This window comes from Tyto alba, unplaced genomic scaffold, assembly GCF_018691265.1.
Source record: "Tyto alba isolate M040663 unplaced genomic scaffold, T.alba_DEE_v4.0 Super-Scaffold_5, whole genome shotgun sequence".
Lineage (NCBI taxonomy): Eukaryota > Metazoa > Chordata > Aves > Strigiformes > Tytonidae > Tyto > Tyto alba.
In genome coordinates, this window is record NW_024881326.1 from 1,972,310 (window position 1) to 1,995,898 (window position 23,589).

The 23,589-nt window shown below is 45.4% G+C and overlaps 1 protein-coding gene across 10 annotated transcripts in view; it reads left to right on the forward strand.

Moving 5' to 3' along the window:
• The window catches only part of ARHGEF9 (Cdc42 guanine nucleotide exchange factor 9), a 222,706-nt gene that overhangs the window by 129,009 nt on the left and 70,108 nt on the right, over positions 1–23,589 (forward strand). The window contains exon 1 of one of the 10 annotated variants that reach the window (XM_032983451.2): positions 14,232–14,349. The exons of the other annotated variants lie outside the window; for them this stretch is intronic. Within the exon in view, the coding sequence (XP_032839342.1) occupies positions 14,305–14,349 (45 nt within the window). The 5' untranslated portion in view covers positions 14,232–14,304. Of the gene's footprint in view, positions 1–14,231; positions 14,350–23,589 lie in introns of those variants that run through there. 10 annotated transcript variants of the gene reach the window in all.

The following is a 23,589-nucleotide window of genomic DNA, read 5'->3' on the forward strand; positions in this document are numbered from 1 at the left end:
AGATCCCCTACAATGACATTTTCAGAGCAGCCTCGCAAAACAAACTCCCAGCTATGTCCGAAGCAAGTTTCTGCACGCTTGAATCATTTGCATGCATAAGTATAAACCTGCGTTTCCCAGTAAAGCTCTGTCAATAGGAGGACTGCATCTCCTAGTGCAAGGCAATGCTTAAATTAAAACTGCTAGAGAAAAGACTCGTAGGAAGAGCGCTAAGCGGAGAGGGGAGATAAGGAGAGTGTCTGAGCTGCAGAGCTGTCGGCACCCAGCTGATCTGCAGCTCCGAGCTTGGGTGCTATCAGGGCTGTGCTCTGCCTGTGCCTGCCCGAGACTGGGGGCTTTGCGGGGAGAACAAACTGGCAGAGCATCCAACCTGGCCAAATTAAAGAGGGATTAAATCCTGGAGGGAAGGATCAGGAGTGTTTTTCATTTCTTATCCAGGAGGTTTGCGGTACGGGCACCTAGAGGTTGATAGACACACTCAGTAACTCTGAAAAAGAGACAGAAGCAGAAGGAATCTTTAAGGCAGTGCTGAGGAGGGCTGAAGGGAAGTTATTTGGGGCACATGGCTGGTTTTGCTGCACTGCGTTACCTTCATCTGTGTTTGGGTGCTTTCTCCCCAAGCATGTTCCTTGTCTCCTAGGGCTGGTTATTTCTGGTGGTATTTAATGTTTTCACATGTTAGACACATGAGCAAAAATCACTCCTCTAGAAGAGAATGCCAGACCATGGGTCTTTCCCCCATTTAAATGTGTTCCAGAGCTGCAGTAGCCCAAGCTGGTTTGAAAACAGAAGTGCTCATCAACTAACCAGCTTTTCAGTGGGTTACAGAAGAGAAGAGGATTTCTCTTTGGATGCAGATACTCATATCCCTACTGAGAAACCGAAACAGCTCTGTTGTGTCAGGTCACTTGATCTGAATGACTGTTGAATTGCAACTGAAGGCCTCTCCAGCTTCCGCTTTCCTCTTCATGTTTTGTTTCTCTCCTTTAACCTTTGCCTGTCTTTCCCTGTCCCTTCACTCGGGCTGTTAAACAGCAGTTAAATCTGGGGTAACTGCTTCGTGAATGAGACAGAGAACTGGCTCCACAGGTGATGGTGGAGTCTGTCTAGAGCAAAGTTTTGCTGGTGGATACTGTCAGCCCCTGGATTAATCCAGTGTTGGCTTTGAGAGGCAGAACCACACACCTGCATGGACCAGTAAGCAATTTTATAAGTTTGTTGGTACTCTCTGTACAAAAGATGTATTAGAAAGTCCAGAAATGCCACCTTGTGTAAGGGAATTATATGGTCTGAAACATCTGGATACAGCCGATTGCGTGTGTGTCTCTGTGTGTGGGTGTGTACCTGTACGTTTGCGTGGGAGTGTGTAGGATTTGTAGTGTGTGGACCTTGGTGTGTGTGCATGTTTATTATTTATTGTTGTTTTTTTTTTTTTTTTTTTCAGTGTGGAATACTGCACGTGGCTTTTATTCTTTTATTATTAGTAAGGGGAGATTCACATCTGGCTTAGATACTCACAGAAATGTCTGGGAACTATCCAAGTATAATCGTACGTTTTCCCAAATTTAGATGACCTGTGTACCGTCTTTGTTTCTCGTCATTCTTGATCTCCCCCTGATATTCTTCCCTTTACTCGAAATCTTGCTGGAGTAGGTAACTCAGTCCTACCCTGGGACACGAAGACCCAATCCTAATCTCATTCACACGCATATAAACCAGAAATAAAATCTATTGGAAATTGGGAAATTCAACATATTGACATTGATTTCCCAACTCTGCTGGTGGTTTCTGGGGTCCTGTCTACTTGAAAGTGGACTGAGAACTATTCATTCAGGAAACAGCAAATTGAGCTTGATGGGGGGATGCATTGACCTTAAGCCTTTGTCAATACAAAATCAGCTTCTTGCTCTCGGTTTGAGGAAAGCTCTCTCCACTTTGACTATGCAACGTTCCTGTTTTTCTGACCGAAGGTATACTGACGTGCACGGGCACCGGCGCTTGGGAGATCTTGTTGAGTGTCTCTCCTGGTAAAAGATTGTCTTTCCGGAAGCCGAGTCTCTTACTTCAGGTTGTCCATTCACTTGTGCTCTGGAGACCAACCTTGGTTTAGCATTTCTGTTCCTCATTGTTTATGCCTTTTTTTTTGGCCTCTTGAATTATTTAACAGGAAAGTGAGCTGCTGAAGAAACATCAGCCTGTGAAAGAAAGTTTCTGGAGCTTTCAGCACAAGCCACAAATGCTTTTGCACGAGTTTCAAGAGTTTGAAGGGTATTTTGAGGAGGGATTTGAGCTTGAGGGGGATGCCAGAGAAAGTTTGAAAGTATGGAAAATGTTTCTGTCTTTCCTTAAGTGTAAAAATGACTATTTATTCAAGATGAGAAAAAAAATTACGCGGGTGGATTGCTAGATAGAATGATGTGAAGGGATGGAGAAATTTGGCAGCGGGTATCTTTTTCAGCTCGATTTCTTCAATGGTTTTGCCAAATTCAATTTTCTTAATGTGGATACTCACGGACAGGCTGAACTTCCCCACTTATCCTGCTCTTGTAAACGTGAATGTCCCTTTCTTTTTCTTAAAATACAGACTTGTTGTGGGTTTGTACTCATTACCCAGATGTGCTGAGCTGTAGCAACGGCTGAAGCTCAGATGTGAGTAGAGGAGGGACTGCCAGTGTGGGAAGAAATCCTGCCCTGGAGTAGGAGGAAGTGTTTTGAGGTGGGATTGTTGTGAATCTCTAGTGGAAAACAACTGCTGTGGTACACCTCTTACTGCTTCTGTGTGATGCAAGAGGGCTTTCTGCAGAGGCAAGTTCAGGGCTGGTTCCCTGTTCTCTATTCAGGCAGCTTTGATGTCGGCCATGTACATCCTTCTGGAATGAAAGAAGGTGAAAAGGGCTAAAAAAAGTCACATCTGGCTACTTCCTTCCTAGTAAAGCATCTGTGTGTGCAGTGGGCGGGTGGCTGCGCTCAGCATGGTGCGTTCATTGGGGTGGCTCCAAGCGGTTGGGCTTTGCCTGTGGTCTCTGGCGTTTCAGAGGTTGGAATAGCCAAAATTGCTTCTCTTCCAGTAAGCGTGGGAGGGAGGAATTTGCCGTGGTTTGACACACTTGAAGTGACCTGCTGGTAAGCCTCTGGTCTGGCATTCCTCAGGAGCTGGCTCAGCAATGTGTCAACAAAGCCCTGCTTTTATCTCAGGTTTTGTTTGCTGGGGGAAGCTGTGATTTTGTTCTGCTTCTGAAATACCTTCATTAGTCTGGTGCTGAGATGTGGGTCTAATTTTACCCAGATAGTGAAAAATGACTATTTAAAGACGTAGTTTAAGGCTTTTTTTCTGCTTCTTATATTAGCAAAGAAGGATATGGAATATTACCAGGGTAACCAGATAACCAGACAGCAGATTTGAGGTTACTAGCAGCACACAACAGCAGAGAGCAGTGTGTGGCTCAGAGGGAGAGCAGTGCCTGCTGCAGCCTTCCATCATGTATGCAGGAAGAAGGCTGAGCTGGATCAGGGTGATCAAAGACTGACGATGAGCTGACGGTGTAACATGGCCATAAAAAAAGCAAGGTATGATCCAAGGATGTATTAGAAGATGAATTTCCAGTAGAGATTAATGCTGCTGTACCAGACAGTGGTGCAACCTCACTTGGACTAGAGTAGACTGTTTGGTTGCCAATATTCAACAAAAATGTGTTTGAACTGGAACAGGGACAAGGACAAACGGGGGGAATGGAGGATCTGTCTGCGAAGGGTAAGCTGCAAGAGTGCCTTGTCCAGCCTGGCAAAGTGGCACCTGAGCAGGGGCATAGCTGCTCTCTGCAGGTGCTCTGAGGATGAAGCCTGGCTGAGCAGAAGAACTGTTTACAATGAAAGGATGAGGAGGTATTGGATGATCCGAGCAAAACACAGGCTCCTAGTTAGAAGGCAGTTTCTGATCATCAGGCAGGAGTGTGGTGGTGGAGCAGCTTCCTTTAGGGTGTCATAGGAGTGAGAACCCAGAAGGACGGAGGCTTGAGAGCCGAGATCCCTCCCAGTATAGTCACGACAGCGGGAGGATGTGTTTGGGACCCGCCAGTGCAGCCTCCACAGGGCACGCTGCTGTTGTGAGCCATTTGAGCTAGCCATGGCTTACTGCTCATTACTGAAAATGAGTGCCTGAATCCGATCACACGCCTTAACTTTTTTCATACACGCTCAGCTCAACCTCTTTTGTTTCACTTTGCTTCCTACCAGTGTCCTAAAATTGTATTTGCTAATAACAGGATAATATATAAATAATAAAATGAGAGCCTGCCCCCAGGGTTGTACACAGTCCTAATGTCCAAGTCTTTAGAAGTTTTTCCAACTTTTATTTACTAAAGAGGCATCAAAGCCTCTGTCAAAGGAGCAAATCTGGCTTCAATTTGTACCTCAGGCATTGGTGCCTGTTGTTCCACCTGTTGCAGGGCTCCAGTCCACATTTTACCAACATGGTAAATTATGTGGTGTTAACTCATGTTGCTGGGTTTCCATGGCAACCCTTTTGCTAATTAATGCACAGTAGTGAGAAGCAAAAATTCTGTCCTTAATGATGAATTAATTTGACAAGATTGTTATGGTAAGAAGAGTTCTGAATAGACACTCTGAAGGTGTATAGTGAGGATGTGAGTGCGCTTGTTGCTTATAAGGAGAATAATTGGGAAAAAGAAAAGTATGACTCTGTTTTTCTGACCTTGTGGCATTCAAACTGAAATCTTTTTCACAATTTGGAAAAGGTTTGCATTTCAAAAGGAAAAGAATTATTCTGAAAAATGTCTAAGAGCCATAATTCAAATTGTTGTGCTTTATTGTTCCTTTTTTTTTTTTTTGGTAAGACATTATAACTCATTTTTTGCTGGTTAAGACTAAATGAAAGCTCAGTGAATTTAAGAAGTTAAATGCATGAAAGAATCAGAAAAGTCACATTTGAAAATTACTTATTTTATGTCAGAAAACCCCCCCGATTCCTTCTGTCTCCTCCCAAATTTCAACCCACCCTGCTCTTTCTTGCTCTTAATTCGCTCAGCAGCGCACGTGGGATATCGGCCGTCGCTGGTAAGAGATGGGCCCAAATGAAACTGTAGACTGTAGATTGAGCCTGTTGTTTTGAAATTCAAAAGAGAACTAAATGCAACTTCACAGCCTGGCCCTGACCACCGAAGCGGTGGCCTTGAAGCACATAGCAAAAGTAAATCAGGAGTGAGAAAAACAGCAACTTTCTGCTGTGTGTTGGAGGTGAGTCACAAATGTAGATTCCCATCAGTGGCGGCAATTAAACTCCTTTAGCACTTTGTGCACAAGGCAGTGGGTTAAGTCACAGTGTCCTGGCTAAATTCTTGCTTGGATAATTGTACTCAGCCTTCCTGAATCCTCCCCTCCTGCAGTTTTAATTAGATAGAGCTGTGGCTCACGAACTTTTGTGTTGCGTGGACCACAACCTAACAGGGAGTTGGGTAGAGACTTGTCGCAGGATTGCTACGAGGATGACTACCTCCCATCCTGTTGTGACTGCAGCAGTTACTTACACGGAAAACTAGTGTTAGGGAAATAATGAGGGTATTTTAGCTGCTGTTTAATGAGATTTCACTTTCAGAAGTGAGGACACCATGCTGCTAACCGACTCTTTGCAAAACCACCTGCAAGCTGCCCTGTGAATCTGCTGTACCCCCAGGCAGAGCCTGCAAACTGACAGGGTCTCGAGTTTGTTGGATGGCACCTCCCGGGGTCCTGCAGGGCTCGGGGAGTGCTTCAGAGCTGCTGTCATGGCTGTGTTGGTGGAGAAGGGAGCAGAGAGGTGGAAGGCTGGGCAGTCTTGCTGCTCGTGGTCTCTGCGGCTGCTCGGGAGCCGCCCTGGGATGGAGGTGGGTGCGAGGTCCGGGGGATTTGGCTGCTGTGTGGTGCTGCTGGCCTGACCCATCCAAACACTCTGCCTTCATCACCGAGAGATCCTGCGGTCTCTGACTGCTGCCTCTTGGGGGTTTTAGACCATTTACAGATGGGGAATAAGGTTTTTTTTCCCCCCCCGTGGCCGGCAACAGCCAGGGTTGTGCGGAGCACGTGCCTCCAGGACAGAGCAGTCGTCTCGCTGGAGCCAGCGCAGCCGGGGCTGTCAGCAGGAGCTCTTGGGGTGTCGCTCAGCTGCTGGGGTTATCACGGGTGCAGTTTGGGGGGGTGACTGCAGCTTTGGCTGCTGTGTGCATACCCCTGGCTGGAGAGCAGGGGACCGAGCCGGGACAGGGGCCGGGGCGCCGTGAGATCCTGCCATCCCGGGCAGCCCTGAGGCATTTGCTTTTCCCCTCCTTTTGCGGAAGGGCAGGGAGAGTGAAAGAAATTTTCTCATGAGATTTCAGCCTCTCCTGATCTCTGGCAGCGCCTGGGCACTGCAAGGCTGTGCCTTTCTTGGTGGCAAAGCTGTGCTCCCCAGGGAAAACTGTCCTTACATACCTTTGCACAGATGACAACGTGCACAGGTCTTCGTCTGGTACCCACGGGTCCCCCAAGCACGTGCACAGCTGTGCCAAAGGCTTTGCATGGATGCGTGAGCTTCTTGGAAATGTATTCCCAGTGTCTGAAGCTTGCAGAAAAGTAAGCGCATTTGTTTCCTCTTTACATGGTTGCCCTTGTGAAGCAGGCATGTTGCGTCAAGGAACACCTTCCTTTCCCCCAGGGTAACTCCTGCTATCTGAAAACAAACATGCCAAAACCTGACACCAGCACATGGTCTGTGTTATAATTCCCCCACTCAATTTAAGTGAAAAAAACATTCACAGATCCCCCTCTGATGTCAAGTGACCCAAGGAGGAAGGGCTTGGGGGGCTTTATACAGTGTAAACTACACTGTAAGTTGCCACTAGTGATAGTGCAGACACTTTTATGGAGATGTTCTGTCGTATTTCTATATATCCTTATTTAATTAAGGGTGTTTGGGCCACTGAAATGACCTGCTTCAAGACCTTGACAAATCTCCTCTGGACTTAATTGGTTGTTGACTTGAGTTGTTAAAAGTTGTTTGAGGAGCTGCATTTCCAAGGAGTATAAATAATAACGGAGATGGGATTAATTTTGCCTTTTTAAGTAGAGAAAGAGAATGCATCTGAGTACTTGCATACCTTTTAGGACAAGTAAGTTCTCAGAAAGGTAGGAAAGGTGAGGCTGCACACCCAAAAAGCCACGGACCCTTCAGCATGGCAAAGGGGAAGATTTTGAGGGAGTTACTGGGGAAGATTGCCTTGAGCTTTCAGCAGCACCACGTTACCAGTAAGGAGACTGGGGATGCTGTGGGAGAGGTGTGGGTCTCTGGGGTGGTGGCACTGCTGCTGCAGCGAGGCAGACCTTGCCCCAGGGAGTCGATGGCATGTACTGGGATCAGTGACATGTACTGGGAGGCGTGAGACCCGCTGCCTCACTCTGTGTGCTGCAGTTTAGAAGGGCAGAACATCTGGGTTCTCCAAAATGAGATGTATTTCTGAGCGGATTTGGAGAACTAGGCACTCTGAGAGTGTTTTCTTATTGTAAATATGGGAACAAGTGTTACTGCTGTGACACTTTTTCTGCCAATTAGGGTCAGGTGCTGTGGCCGTGCTCCCTCCCTGTGCCCTTGCGCACGGGCAGGACATGGGGAGTCGGAGAGTCCTTGAAGTCTCGGTAGCAGCTGAAAACATCAGTGTGCTATCAGCATTTTTCCCATACCAAACCCAAAGCTAAATCCAAAACGCAGCACTCATCTAGTCCCTGAAAAGGAATATTAACTCTATTTCAGCCCAAACCAAGACACAGCGCTGCTGCTGTAAACATCAGGGATGGGTTTGGTCCTTGCCTTACATCACCAAGGAGACTTTCAGTGATCTGTCCTTGGACTGCAGTGTCATAAGAGCCCACGGATCCGCGCAGCCCATCGTGCACTAGTTCTCACCTGGATGTAGTTGCTGGCACCATTGGGCTGCATCCACAGTCACCTCCTGCCAATCTTGCATTTGAGAAACTTCTTCTAGACAGTAAGGCAGCCACACCCAAAGCTTTTCATGGTTTGGAGAGGTCCAGGTCTCCTACCAGCTGTAGAGATGACAGGAAAGAGAGCAGCTTTCTTCCATCCTCCCAGGCTCTTTGGCTACAGCTGCACGTTTGCACTGCTGTGCTTGTGCTTGGCCTTCCGTGCCACCCTCCTGCCTTTCCTGGGCTGCTACAGCTCTTATGCTGCTTCTTCCTTTTGGGTAAAGTTGTTTAATTTATCTTTTGTTCAAAGGCTTCCTCACCTCGTTGGTCTTTTGTTTTAAAGCCTTTGTTGGTGTTTTCAGTTTAGAGAGTTAAAATGGAGCCTTTCTCCATTTCAGACTCCTAGCTCTCCCCATTATGCATAAACAATACCACTCCTGGAACTATTTAAACTGTGTTAGCACAGTCTCTGAAATGGTAGTTTAGCTGAGCTTTTAACAGGTTAAATCTCTTTCAGGGTATTAATCCTTCCAGAAGCTCTGATAAAATTTGTTGCTTTTTTTCTGAATCCCTCCCACACTGTCAATATCTGTCTGCAATGAGTTGCTTTGTGCAGAACAAGCCATGGGAGGAGGGACTGTTACAGCATCTTACAGATCTTGCTCTCATTTCAAACTCCTTTCTGATTTCCTGCCACTGTTGCTCCTGTGATTCCTTGCCCTGAGAGCATCTCTCCCATTGAATATGGGTTTGGAAAGAGTCTGCCTTCTGTTTATTGGCTTTATTTCTCAGTTCTCAGATATATTCACAAGGTTTTCCAGCTTGATATCATCAGAGAATGTTAGTGAATAATATCACCTCTTCCACACTGCAGTGAAGATGTAAAGGTATCAAAGACTGCAATGGGTGTTGGGTCTTGTTTCTAGTTTCTTGCACTTGTTTTTTCTTGCTTTGCATGACATCGCAGGATTCTTAAGTCTGTGTGACAGCAAACTCAATCTATGATCCAGGTTATCAAAGACTGCAACTGAACTGCAGGGGAAATCATCTTTTTCTTCATCATGTTACGGTAGAAATGACATGCTCTCTCCTATGAGGCTGTAGCAGACGTTGGACAGCCCCTTTTATCAGGAATTAGGTCTGAAAAAAACAGGCCTTGAGCTGTGAACCACCCAGAACACCTCTGAGATTTCTGACCTTCTCTAGAGTTGGGTTTGAACCCAACTTGCCCATTCATAAGTCTCTCAACCTGAATTTATTGTCCTACGTTGGTACTGTTACTGTCTGGGCTCCCACCAGCCAAGGTGCTTCACAGGCAAGGAAGTGGCAAAGTCCCTTGTCTGGGGAGCCGACCTCTGTCTCTGCGTTCAGCCTCAAAGCCAAACTCCTCTGAGCTAGAGCTGAACTTTGTCTCAAAGTCTCTCCTTGTCCAAACATAAACCCAAGGAGAAATCTTTCTGTGGTTTTGAGATGTCCAGGTTTTCCCTGATTCTACCTATTATGGAGGAAATAGCAAGGAGAAGTTTTTTTCTTTTCCCATCGTACTTGGCAGCTGTGCCACTTGCACTGTTGGACATCGCACCCCTTTTTCCCCAGGTTGCCACCATGGTCAAATTTCTCTGCTGCATCAGCTCTTTTCCATACTTCTTCCCTCTGGATACACTTTCTGGCTATTCCAGATGTGCGGTTTTGAATGAAGGCAGCTACCCTCCTGAGCAACGCTGGCCATAAGGAATAATATGAGAATTTGTGAGAGTAGGATAACTTATTATTTCTGTGCCAGTGCTATAGGGTGGAAAAGAAATGAGATGAAAGGTATGCCGTAGCAATGGAAACCCAAGAGAGACAGATCACGTTACATCTTTCCTGTTTCTTTTTCTCTGAGTGGATCATAAACGAAAAACGAATCAGGCAATTGGAGCTCCTATCCATTTTCATAGGGCTTGTTTAAATGAGGATTTACTTAGACTAAAAGCTCCTTAGAGCCACTTAATCCTTCTAGGTGGAGGACATATCTAGGCCAATAACAAAAATTCCCTACCAGATGTCTTCGAGAGGGTACTCACCAAGCACTTTCCCAAAGAGAACATCTTGGATGCCTTCAAAAAACAGTATCAATTCTTAATGATGCCAGATTAGACAGTGTGAGCAGCACTTGCCATAGCATTTGGTAAAGCCTTGGGAATATTTGGAAGTTGCTCCAGTGATGGAAAGAGAAAATAAACAGGCTGCAGAGCAGTAAGGGGTACATGCTCTTGTTTTCAGCAATTAGTCAAAACAGCTGACACAGCTTTGGCTAAAGTTTATTATTTAGGAGATTTGAGCATATTTTGCTATCAATTAATGATATGTCATGTGGCACTGTTCATTACAAACCCCCTGTGCATTCCCTGGGTGGATCCCAGAGCCCTTGCAGCCAACACCTGCACATTTACATTTTGCCTCTGTTTGCTTGCCACCTTTCTAGGAGCAGTGTCATCACAGTTGGCAGAGGTTTAGACAACACGTCTGTCTTAGGTGTACTCCTCGTTCTGCGTCACCATTGTCACTTTGCCATGCTTGCCTGGTCCATGATTCAATCGACTTGAGCTGCCTACCACTCAGTGTCTCAGGGAAGTCCACACACGCAACTTCTGTTTCTTTAGCTGGAAAAAAAACCAAACCAAACCAAACCAAAACACTGTGAGAAGGGTTGGGGATTTTCCATTAGGTCAGAATCTCTCACCTTCATTATTTGGTCTCTTTTCTGAAAATTTCTATTCTAGAAGTAGCAATCCTTTAAGGCATCCTTTAAGTATTCTGAGTCAGGAAAATCTATTTCTGAAATGAATAACAATTATATACTGGATATAATTGAGTGGAGATTGCTTACCAGGCAAACAATATACAGTATAGCTGAAGCTGAGCCTGAGACGAGAATTCATCTGCGCTAATGGACTCTAACAAGCTCAACCATGACAGCTCCATTGGGGCAAATTTCAATCCAAGTCCAAGTTGGGCTGTCATCGTTCACCCTCGAATCTGTCTGTACCCGTGTGTAGCAACCTCCCTGGACTGCCATTGATATTTTACACTAGTTTTGCTTTAAAAATGGAAGGCAGCATTGAAGTTGGTGAGACATCAGACACTAGGGTTATGTATTCCTTGATGAATGTAGGCTTGCAGATGTTCCCATTGACTTCAGCATCGCTATTCACTTGAGTAAGCACAGAGCCTTTATAGTACAAAAGAGGTTGGCTGTGCTCAATACCCAATTAGGCAGAATAGTGTTATGGGGAAATAAGAAAAGTTTAGATTGTTTGGATCTGCACTGAGAAGTTGTTTGCTTTTCTTCAGAGTGTGAACCTAGGTGTCCGTGATCCTCCTGTGCTCTTGAATACCATTTCTGAACTCGGAAGCCAGAGCAGGACTTGCATTTAACATGCTCCTTCAAGTACTACCCATGACCACAAGTGCTCAGCGCGTGCGTTGAGGGTTATCTGACTGCTCTAAATGGCTCTATTTCTAACAGTTATCCCGAGCACACGGGTGACCGAGAGTCCAGCCCAAGCAGGAGCTCTGTGCAGGGAACCAGGGAGGACCAGCACAAGCAGGGCCCGCTTGTTTTCGTACAAAGCAACCAGGGCTCGCTCCAGGCCTCCGTGGGTCAGTGACATGGGGCAGGCCAGGGAAAAGAAGGCTCTTCCATACCAGCAAAGCCCACACAGCCAGGGATTAGCTTCACGTGAGCTGTACTGCTGCCAGTTCTTCTGGGGTGAATCATGTCCCAGTATGAGTTGGATGTTTTCCACCCAGAGGCTGGTATGGATTTTATATACACTCCATTTGCCTTTCCCCTCAGATTTGAGAGTTGACTTTTTTATTTTTTTAAGCGTAGGTGTTTTAACAGTAACATTTTCGCTCACCTTAAGAGTTGCCGTTTGACTTTGTCGTGAGACGTCCTGATTAATGATTAATTGCAAAGGACATGTTCTAACTCCAGCCTGTGTCCTGGGGTGCTTGTCGCAGCAATGATGCACTAGGTGATTACTCACTACCCTTAACCTGACAGCTGTATTTCTTTCTTTGACTGGTTAATGACCTTGACCAGGTACACATGCATTTGTCTAGATGTGTATGTTTGTAGGGCGTTGGGGATGTGCAAATTTTTCTTTCACGTGTGTGACCTTCATTTTACCTAAATAAGAAAAAGGAACTGTTCCATGAACAGATGGAGCGTTATTTCTAGAGGTAGGTGAATAATGCAGAAAATTATTCATTCAAAACCCTTTCAAACAACTCAGATGTTTGCCTTAAGATAGCGTTGCAAATCCTAGTGCAAATATCTGCTCCCATGAATGTTCAATCCAGCTATCTGGAAAATTGTGTGTGAATGTGATATTCATCGAGTCCAGGAACAGAATAGTGCCAGGTGACTTAATTGATTCATTAAGGAAATTGGGAATAACCACTATTTTAAGCAGTAGTTACAGAACAGATAGTTTATAAGCAATGCATAGCCAAGTTAGACTAAAAAAAGTTGTCAGTTCATAGCAGGTAAAAAATAATAATGTGAAAACCAGTCTGTTCATGGATAAGTCACCAAGGAAGAAAGGCTGCTAAAATCAGCAAATGTTTGCTGCACATAGTTTGCTTGGCTCTTGTTGTTCCTTAATGAATCAAATCTATTAGCCAGGGAAAACATCACGTTGTCTTGAAAAACAAATCATATTTGAATGCCTCTTTCCATGAATTTGGACCCATTTTAACATGAACACACTAATTATGCTGTGGAGATGATTTTGTTGCGGCAGAAATGGAACCAAGTTTGCAGCTGTAACTGTGCAGCTATGAAGTGCTGGAATAGGTGTATGGGGAGAGATGCCTTTTAATTCCATTACATTTCTCTTTAATATTTGTATCCCCGCCCTTCACATACAGCTTCAGAAAACATTTCTGTTCTCTTGCGTGCAGAAGCAAAGGGCCTGGCTTTTGGGTCTCAGCAGCCTCCAAACTGCCTTTTATGTCGGAGGGAGTTTGCCGTCGACCAGTTTGAAGAATCATGTCCACGGCCTAATTTGTACACAGATGGTAACTGGCTCACCAATTCCCAGTCTTCATGACATCCTTTCTGATGCACAGGGAGCTGCATGAGTCATATCGCTCCAGCTATGGTCTTTTTTGGATGGAAATTATACTTTTAAATGTATACTGTGATTACATACAGCGGTGATGGGCTCATTTGAAGGAACTGGAATGTAAGCCATTAAGTTGAGTGGCTGCCATTATGTACTGTGTTTGCCAACATACAATAGACAATGATATTTCATCTGTGACAACTTTGCCCTCTAGACTTTGAATAGAATTATCTTGGTACGTGACAGTTTTCTTCAGCACCGTCCAGGTGATGGTTTTGTTATACTAGACAGCAAATGTGGCCTCTTAGGAATAGAGTAGGTGGAGCAGAGAGGGACGGGACTTGCACGTGTCTTGTGCAGCGTGACCTGGAGAGAGAGGGGAAGGGGCTGGTTACACAACAGCTGGGGTGACACCGGTTTGGCATGGTGGAGCCAACCCCGCGTCACGCCTTGCGCTCCGCTGCGCTTTGGCAGCAGCGTTTTGCACAAGCTAAAATAAGAAACGACGCGGCAACGGCTTGATTCGCTCTTCCGAGGTGCTTGGGCAAAGCTGATGTTACCTGCTCCGGGTTTTTTTCACAGGTCCTGCCCTGAGCCCGAGCTCCACGGCGGGGTTTGGGGCAGCGCTTTGGGCTTGCCTGGCTGCGGGGAGGGGAGCGGCGAAGGAGCGCGCGGGAGCACGCTGATGCTCACGGGTCCTCTCACACCCTGCCACTGAGAGAGCTGCTGCCTCCTTGAGCAGCCCAGGGGGCTGTGGTGGTAACTCATGTTTCAGAACGGGTGTTGATGACTTGACAAAAGACCTAATATTACAGGCTTCCCACCCTGTTTTAATTAGAGGTTGAGAAGTGTAGATGCAAGCTGCAGTTCTGTTGAGGGAGAGGGTTGTGGCAAGTGTCTGCTTTGAATTACTCCTGTTAAAGAGAACATTTTGGCTGTGGCAATTCTCCACAAAATCTGAGAAGCCATCAGACAGTGACTTTCATTCATTCCTAACCAGAATTGAGAAAAGCAGCTTAGAGGTGGAAGGCTGCATATCCCCTTACTGATCAGGCCAGTCCATGTAATAGGCTTACAGAGCCTGATGACAATCTGCAAGAGAGTAATGTGCATTTAACTAGCATCAATTTATTACCTCACTGATGAGACAGCCTTTTACACCCAGGATTGTCTGTTGAGCTTTTAGCAGGAAAAAACTGCGGTAATGCAAGGTCAATGAGATGGGAATAGGAATATCATGTCAGATACCTGGTGTCTTGTGGCTGAAACCAAGGGAGCAAAGGTACGTGCCGTGAGATGCCCCCCGCTGTGCCACCCCTCTTCCTTTCATTGCCCCCTGTGCTACTTCCCCAAAAGCAGTGGTCGCAGCAGGGTTTGCACTAAGTACGTTTAATGCTTTTAGTGATACAGTGCATTTAGCACGACATTCTTGGGCTGTGGAGGCCAGGGCAAGCCAGGGTTGGAGAGCCAGAGGACACCCCGGGCTTTGGCTCAACGAGCGTCTCAAGGGGAGCAGCTGCTTTACATCACTTGCTTTTAAGTCCTGCCTGTTTGCCCTCTCGGGAGCTGGCATGGATGGAAGGTGAGATGTAAGTGCAAGATGCGGTTGCTATAACGACTTGAGCTCCGTCTTGCTGGGTTTGTTGTGTTGTGTTATTGATTGCACACGTGGGGCGGCGGCTAGCAGAGACTGATCGCCCGGCTGTTTCCTCTGAGCTCAGGATGCCTCTCGCTGCTTTTTGGTCCAGGTGCTGTAATACTGGAAGACGTGAGGAAGATTTGCGTTTTTGCTAGAATAGCTCTCTTGAAGATCATAATTTAGGGGCCAGAAGCTTTGTCTGGCCATTTCTTATTTTGGGTTAGTTTTAACTCTTGCTGCCTGAGACAGAAGCAGTGGGATTTTCACTGGATGGCTCTCGGTTTGCACATGAGCAGCTGGACAGGCTCCGCTTTCCACCGGCTTGGCTGGCAGTCAGCAGCCTGAGCCGGGGCTGTTACTGCCCCTGCAAAATCACCCGAAGCCGGGGGTGGTTTCTGGGGGGTCGTGGGCTGTTTCTTCAGCCGTTGCTCACTTTGTGATTGCATTTAATTAAACTTTTCTGTAAGCTCGGGGTCTGCAAAGCAATTTGTAGATGGCATTCCCCGCTTTGTGCTCATCTGCCAACAAGCCACTCCTTGGCTGTGTCAGATGGGAGCTGCAGTGACTTACACTAAGAAACCGAGAGATCAGAATAAGGATCCTGAGCAGTGAGTGTAATCACTGTAATACATTTGTCTGGACTTTAATCCAGCCTGGGCACTGACTTGCACTACTAGCAGCCACCACTTTTTAAGTTCCAAGTTCACATCACTTACTAAAAATCTCTCTCTTTTTTTAATGTTATCATTTTGGCCTCATACTACAGTATCGATATATGGGAATTATGCATTATTAAGTCTATTACTGAAGATGTGTTTTAATACATTGTGGTCTAATGTGACATAATCCAGGCATCTGCTTCATTTTTAAAAGGTGTTTTAAAACACATTGCAGTGATTGATATCACGAAGGGGCTCTTGCTGCTTTTTCCTTGTACTTGGCCATCCAGGAATAATGTTTCTGTTTTGTATTAACAGCCCTACATTTGAATTAATTTCCCTTCATGATTTTTAGACCCTGGCCAACTGTGTCAGCTTTTATAGGACAAAGTGTCTACTTACACTTTCATTAGTTCTGGTCCTGTCACTTTATTAATTTCACTATGAATGCCTGATTCCAGAGAAGTGAAGTTGCTACACTTGGTGTATGTGCCTGTGTGTCTGTGTGCCATTGTCCCCTGGTAAGTAGAGCTGGCATGGCTTAGCTGTGTGTCTCCAGCATTGTGGTGGCTGGTGGCAGTTCACCTGCAGCTTCAGGAGTAAAGACCCCACGTCTGGGATGAGCATATCTGTGTGCTGTTGCTTTTGTGAGTAGCTATTCAACACAATCCACTGGGAGTAATTTGTGTAATTTGCTCCTTAACCCCTTTTTGCTTTGGAAACTCCCATGCCCCAGAGTAACAGGTGATGTATGTTTTAAAATAAATAATCTCTAAATCACCAAGTGCTCTTGCCTTCCTCAGAGCAATTACAATTCTATCTTCCCTCCTTGCAAAAACTTTTCAGTTGCTCAGATGAACTCAGTTTGCCTACAGTCGGCCAGTGCTCCGTGGGAGAGAAATCTTTTGCTTTCCAGTTTCAATAAAGACAGGCATCTTAGGTAAAATGAATCTAGATTCAGAATTCCTGATATTTCCAGTCAAGTCTTGGTTATGGGGTTTGGAGGTTGTGGATTAGCTACACCATGGGCATCGGGATGCTCAGGCTGGTCTCCGTGCAGCTGAGTGCTCTGTGCTGTACCTGCTTGCTGGCTCCCTTAGCTCAGGGCTCGGTGCTCCACAGCAGCCTCTTGCACCTCACTGTACATTCCCAGATCCTAATTTATATATATTTTGTAATATCCGTTTTGCTTATCTGCGTTATTCTGCACCTTGGGTAATTGAGAGATAACTGTATCAATCTTTTCCCGAGTCCTGCAGCGGTCTGTACACAATGCTTCGATATTATCTGGCATGATGTTTGCTGCCGCAGCGAGCAGCAGGGCTGGGCTGATGCTTTATTAATGCTGGAAACACTGCTTGGTAATCCTGACTGCTTCCCTCACCCATACAGCATAATGCAGGCTCAGCCCAGTAAGATTAAACTGGGCATAAATCAAAGCACAGCACTGGGCCTCTGATCACAGGAAGGATTTCCAGGACGACTCCAGGTCTTCGAGGCAGTTACGACCTTCATTTAGGAACATGAGGAGTCCCTCGTGGGGTCAGAAGATGGGGATTTGCATGGATATTTTAGGTTTAGATTTTGAAGAGTAATTAGACATCCGTTTTCCGTGTGCTGTAATGAGGGATTCCTGCTGACAGCCTGTGTTGGCCCCGAGTCAGTAAGGGACTGTGAGCTACTCTGGCTGTGTTTCATGAAAGGTGCTGTTTTCCCCAGAACAGTTTAAACTTTCAAGTCCTAGAACCGATCTCATAATTTATCTGAGTTAAAAGATTACGGCGTGTGGTTATTTGTAATTACTCTACATGAAAGATATGTCATCAGGCAAGGGGAGGCTTAATATGCCCGGTACGCAAAAAGGATTGGAAAGCAATTACGGTGACATATGCACCATCAAAGCGGAGGGCTCGCCTGTGCTCCAGAGCCAATTAAAAACTGCATGGGTAGTGCTTTATTGGGGTAACTCTGTCTTGTTACTAGCCCTTTTCCTCATTGCTGCCTTCGTTTTATAGGCACTCTCAGCTCTCCAGTTGCAGTATGCAGCTCTGTGTTGCAGCTATTATTATTAATAGGAATGACATGGACAATAACCATAATAAGGTGGAGAATCAGGCTAATACCATACCCTGGAGTCTATTACGGTACCCTAGATGAGTCCAGGTGATTTCTTGTGTGCCAGGCAGTATCTTTTCAAGAAAATTTAAATCAATGAAAAATACAGTAACCCAGTCCTAAGGAATCTTTAAGTCTGTAGTGATTCTTCACCTTTAGGTGTGTGTGTGTATATATATATATATATATATATATATATGTATGTAACAAAATACTTCCAACCAAGTGTGACAGTCTTTCCAGAATATGGGGATATCAGAAGCTCTGTCACTCCAATCAGCTTCTTTCAGCTGAAATCCAGCCATTAGTCAAATTCATCAAAGGGCTTGAAAGTAGAAAGGGAAATTCTTTGCCTCGTGCTTAACCTTTGTGTGATTGCACCTCTTCAGAGAATAAGCAAATCAAGTGGAAATGCCCTCCCATTTGTTTTGTGAATGAGCCGTGCGGCGAATTCACTATGATTTGGCATTATTCAGTTTGTATAATTTCTGACGAGAGGTTTAAAAATAAATACACAATCAAAGGGACTATTGGGAGATTATAAAAGAGCAAAAGTACAACATGCTGGGGTGGGGTGACATTTTCTTGTACGCTTCCTTTTTGTCTGCTCCGTCAACTGGGTGAACCTGCCTTAGTTGTGAAAACCAACAAAATGTTGGACAGAAACATGGGCTGCCCGTTTCTGTTGTCTGCGCAGCGGAGGTGAGCACCCCATCAAACTGCTCCCCTGCTCGTCCCGTATCCCTGGTTTTCCCGGGGAGACGTACGAGTGGATCTCAGCAGAGCTATGAATGCCCTCCTTGGGAAATCTTTAAGATGACAGCATTGCTGTCGCAATAAATGGCCCCATGATTAACGGCCCTATCAGTCTGCGTTGTAAGCGTTACTGCTCGTGAGGGAGCAATGCAATTAAAACACCAGGAGGGTAAAGCAGCATGAGGTGCCTTTCTCCTGGGAACACGGGAAAAAGTGATATTCTCATTTGGCTGGAGGTTTGCAGATCGCTTGTGTCTCCTGTTCTGCTGGGGTTACTTTGAGCATTGACTTCTTTAGTCAGAGTGCCAGCTCTGTATATTCTTGTTTGAAGATGTTTTGGCTGCTGCCATTATGGAAGGGGCCTGTTGAATACAATGGGAGATGCTGTTGTTATTTTACAGTGCTTTTATGTTGCCTGAATAAAGGGCATGTCTGCAAGGACAATTTGAACGAATGGTGTAGTCTCACCATGTTTCTCCATCTCCCCTTCACAACCTGCTCCTATTACTGACATCCCACTCCTGTGGAGGAATACATAGTTTTTGTAATGCTGATCTGAAAGGGAACTACCAAGAGCTTTTTTTTTTTTTTTTTTTTTTTTTTTTTTTTTTTTACTATTATAACAACTGATGCGTTAATAAATTATATTTCCCTGCCTTGAGATTATTCATATTACCCAGGGATTGTGGTCCTAGAAATTTTGTAGGTACTTGGAATTTTCTAAGGAGTTGGTCATCTATGGTAGATTTCTTTGGGGTTTTGGGGGGAAGGTGGCTCTTCATTAAGTGAATTTTGGACTAGTGAGGAAAACTGCTGGAAACTCAATGCATAATCTCGTGGGCTAATAATGATTATTTATCCCTGGAAGAGGTATGGATAGGTAATAGTGGTATACGTGGCCTAGCCAAAAAACGAATCACCCCCCTGAAAAGATTTCTGCTATTTTGTGCCCATCTCAGTCTCCAGGGACCACTAAGTCCTTGATTTCTGCTTCAAGCTGGCCCATAAGAAGCCAGTAGGTGTTGATTAGCTGGGAATACTTACCAAAATTTTGCAATAGTGGCTGATTTCCCTAAAACATATTTCATACTCGGCTGCCTTACTGCAGGCAGTTGCTGAGAAGAAGCAGATGTTAGCCTCCAACTGCGCGTCATGGCTTTGGAAGTGAGGGAAGATGCACCAGATGCATCAGAGGCAGAGGCTCACCCATTCCCCAAACTCTTCTTCCAAGAGGCCTCATCTTGTAGAGTTGGAGCAAAGTCCCTTTGAGGTGACACAGCTGGTTCATGGCTGGTAGATTTAAACCCTGCAGCAGAGTGGAAGAAGTTGTAAAGCTTGGTTTAGAGGTCACTTTCTGAAATGTACTTTAGAAAAATATCCTTGGCGGTGATCCTGGGCTTTTTTGATCAGGATGTCCTGTAGATCTAGACCGTGAGGTAGGAGGTGACAAGGTGTGTGGGACCTGCTGCTGCAGGAGGGTCTTTCATGGCATCCCCCTTCCCCTCCTCTCCTTTGGTCATACAGGTTTGCTCCTGACTTGCTCTAATAGCGAGGTAGAGCAGAGTGATTCCACCATGTCATGTAGCAGGGTGGTGTTCCTGTTATTCCTTCTATTTTTGTTTTCCTGCTTACTTTGATGGGGAGAGTTATTTTACCTCAAAAGCAGTGCCACAAAGCCAAGGGCAGAAAAAAAATCTGCAAATTCCAGAGTTGAACTACCGCTTTTGAGCTCCTCTCTTCATTCCATGAGAGCTCCCCCTGTGGCATTAATGACAATCCCTGTCGTGGTTTGGGTCCCCTTGGCTGAGGTCTTTGGAAAGTGTGAGGGAAGGAGGAGACAGTTGGGATCATTCGCCAGATGGACATTTCTGAGCTTTCCCAACACTGGTGAGGATGATCACAGCTAGGTGAGCTCAGCAGAGGTTTCACAACGATGTACCATGACACGTTTGCTGTGGTACAGGCTTCAGCATCCCTGCCAGGGCATGCTGTGGGGTGCCAGGGTCAAGGGCTCTCGGCTGGCACACGTTGACAGCACTGCATCCCAGAGGTCCTGACTTGCAGAGCCCTCTGAAACCCTTTTTTACTGTTTGTTGTTGTTGTCGTTTTATTTTGGCAGCGCCGCTAATGTAATTCAGTATTTCCAGTGGCCACGTTCCATCCTGGAAATAACACCAGAGTAGAAGAGAAAGGAAAATCCACATGGACCTTAAGTAGGAATGATTTAATTCCTTTCCACTGACTTCACTTGCTATTGTGAAAGCATTCACCTGTTGTACATGAGTGTTAGGAGTTTCTTAAATAAGCATCTTTAGAATGAGGGTTTGTGACTGAATTACTGGAGGTTTACAGGTTGCTTTGAAAACCTGTAGTGAAAATCCCTGGAAGGGCTGATGTGTGTGATCCTGGCGATACAGTGATAATACCCCATGTTCTTAGTGGGTGTTCCAGAAATGTGTCAGCTGTGCATATAATTAGAGAGAACATTGCCTTTTTTCTCTCTTCCTTTTCCTCTTCAAGTCCATTTATTTGTGGTGCTAGGACACAGAAGTGGCTCCTCATTGGTCTATCCTGGTACTTGTCTTTGGCTGTGAGCAGGTGTTTGCTAGGAGGTGAAGGAAGACCCATGAGGAACAGTGACTTTGGTCCCTAGACCGTGTACCCATCCCGGTAGTTCATCTGGGCTTCTGCACACTAAGAAAGTTTTTTCTTCACCCCAGACAGAAAGTGCTTGTCAGTGCTCTGAAGTCTCCCGTAAGATAGCAAAAATTATTCTCGGGTCTGTCGTTAAGAAATGCTCTTGGGTGTTTCTCCTGCACTGACGTTATGTGGTGAAAGCATCGAGGAACTTTTGTCTTTGGGCTCTTTAATTAGAACAAACAACAGACAAGAACAATTGATTTTAATGAGAACTAGGACTTTCACCCGGAAGAGAAGCAGTATTCAAAACCAACTGTATATTATCACCTATTGCATTTCTTCTAGCTGCCGCCCTCTTATGAGTTAGGACACTTTCCCCAAATATCTAAGTCCTCATTATTGTCAATTTACAAGGCTGAGATTTTGTGAATTCTTCCAGTGGGCACAGAGAACATAATTTTATTTACAACAACCTTCACATCCTGAGAAACTGCTGTGTCTGGGAGAGTGTGATTTAATATTTGACTATTCCTATTATGATTATTATTGTTAAATACAGTTCTTTGTTACCCCTTTTTAGTGATGGGCAAATTGTAGATGGGATGAATGTAAGATGTTGGAAATGTAAACTTCTACATCACCCAATTAAACACAGAGAAATAGTAATTTCCAGGGCATGATTCACCTCACTTGAAGGTAGACAACTGAAATAGCCGAGATGAATCACAGTCCAGATGTGTCTCTTTCTCTTTGCTGATTATAGAGGAGTCCAAATGACTGGCTCAGATGCTGTGAGTTAGACATCTAAAATTTTGGGAGTTAAGTCCCGTTCAGGGTCTTTGGCTGACTATGTCTGACCACAGTGCCAAGACCCATATTTGACACCAGGAGATGTGAACTTTCTGGAGTGAAGAGCTCCTATGTTGGGTTCTCTTGGAAAATAATATTTTATCCTGACCTTCCTCTAGTTCATCATCTCTTGCTGCTGCAGATGTCAGGCTGTGTCTCTGTAACCCTGTCCTGAAAGTTAGACGGCTCCACAGATGCAGCAAGATGTCTCGCAAAATAAATTAAGCTGGATCTTTTAGTTTTAGGCTCTGACGTTTTCTCAATGGACGCAGCACACACGATGGATGGATCTCAAATTCTGCCATCCTGCTGCTGTCCTTTTTTCACAGGCTGAATTGTATTTGTATTTTGGAAGGCCAAGGCTTGCTTGCAGGCTTCCCAGCATGGAGATCCTTGTCTTGGGCTAACGATATGGACCAGGGGCTAGAAGGGACCAGTTAAAGTGGCCTTTGTTCTATCCACTGGCACTAGACAGTAAAAACCAAGAACTTAGAGCTTTTCTTCTTGAGTATCAAGAAGCACCTTGCAAAGCCACCTCAGCTCCTGACATCCACTGAAAGCATCTTCCAGCTGTCTGCGTTAACAGAGATCTGCTCTTCTGGCCCTCTGCAAGTCCCTGCCAGCCCTTGCCGCTGGCCAAACCGTGCTCCTCAGAGCTGGGATTTTGTGCCTCGGGCTCGGAAATGCACTTTTGCAAAGTAGCCTAGGAACCTCTACAACACAGTCCCTCTGAAGTTTGGTATCAGTGATGTTTCTGAGGCAGTTCGTGCCCGGAAATTCCTGTGTGTGAAGTGACAGCAATGTCTATACCACTTGAAGCAGAAAAAGCAGAAACACAGCTTCTGTGTAATAGCTCAGTGCCTGGTTCATCATCAGTGAAAAATCGACGAAAATACCCAATGGCATTAATAAAAGGAACGAGTGTCAGGCCAACCTGATTTTTTTTTTTTTTTTTTACAAGAAAACTGATTTTCTAGACAAAGAGAATGTACTTTACCTCATTTATTTAGATAAGCTAAATGCAGGATCACAGTGAGCCACCGGCGGGAGGTAGCCATGGGAAAAAGGGTGAGATGTTATGTTTTACTGCAAGATTTCTGTGACACTGTGATAAATATTTCATGCTGTTTCACAGATCTCTGGTAAGGTCTCTTTGGGAATAGTATTTACAGTTCTGGTCATCTGTGTTCAGGAAAGATGCAGGGAAAATATCTAGATGCCAAAAAGGGCTGGTGAAATGCTCAGGCAAAGATAGAGCTGTCTGCTGGGACAAGGCTGAAAGAGCTTGCTTAACCTGGGAAACCACAGGCTGGCTAGTGTCTGTGAATGTGGCAACAGGGAAACACTAGTGAAGGAGAAGAGCTCAGTCCTGGCAGAAGAACAGATAACTGTTCACTGGTCTTGAATGTATCGAGGGGTTTTTCTTCAGCTGTGAAGTCTTCCTTCTTTCCTTCTTTCCTTCTTTCCTTCTTTCCTTCTTTCCTTCTTTCCTTCTTTCCTTCTTTCCTTCTTTCCTTCTTTCCTTCCTTCCTTCCTTCCTTCCTTCCTTCCTTCCTTCCTTCCTTCCTTCCTTCCTTCCTTCCTTCCTTCCTTCCTTCCTTCCTTCCTTCCTTCCTTCCTTCCTTCCTTCCTTCCTTCCTTCCTTCCTTCCTTCCTTCCTTCCTTCCTTCCTTCCTTCCTGCCTTCCTGCCTTCCTGCCTTCCTGCCTTCCTGCCTTCCTGCCTTCCTGCCTGCCTTCCTGCCTGCCTTCCTGCCTGCCTTCCTGCCTGCCTTCCTGCCTTCCTTCCTGCCTTCCTTCCTGCCTTCCTGCCTTCCTGCCTTCCTGCCTTCCTTCCTGCCTTCCTTCCTGCCTGCCTTCCTGCCT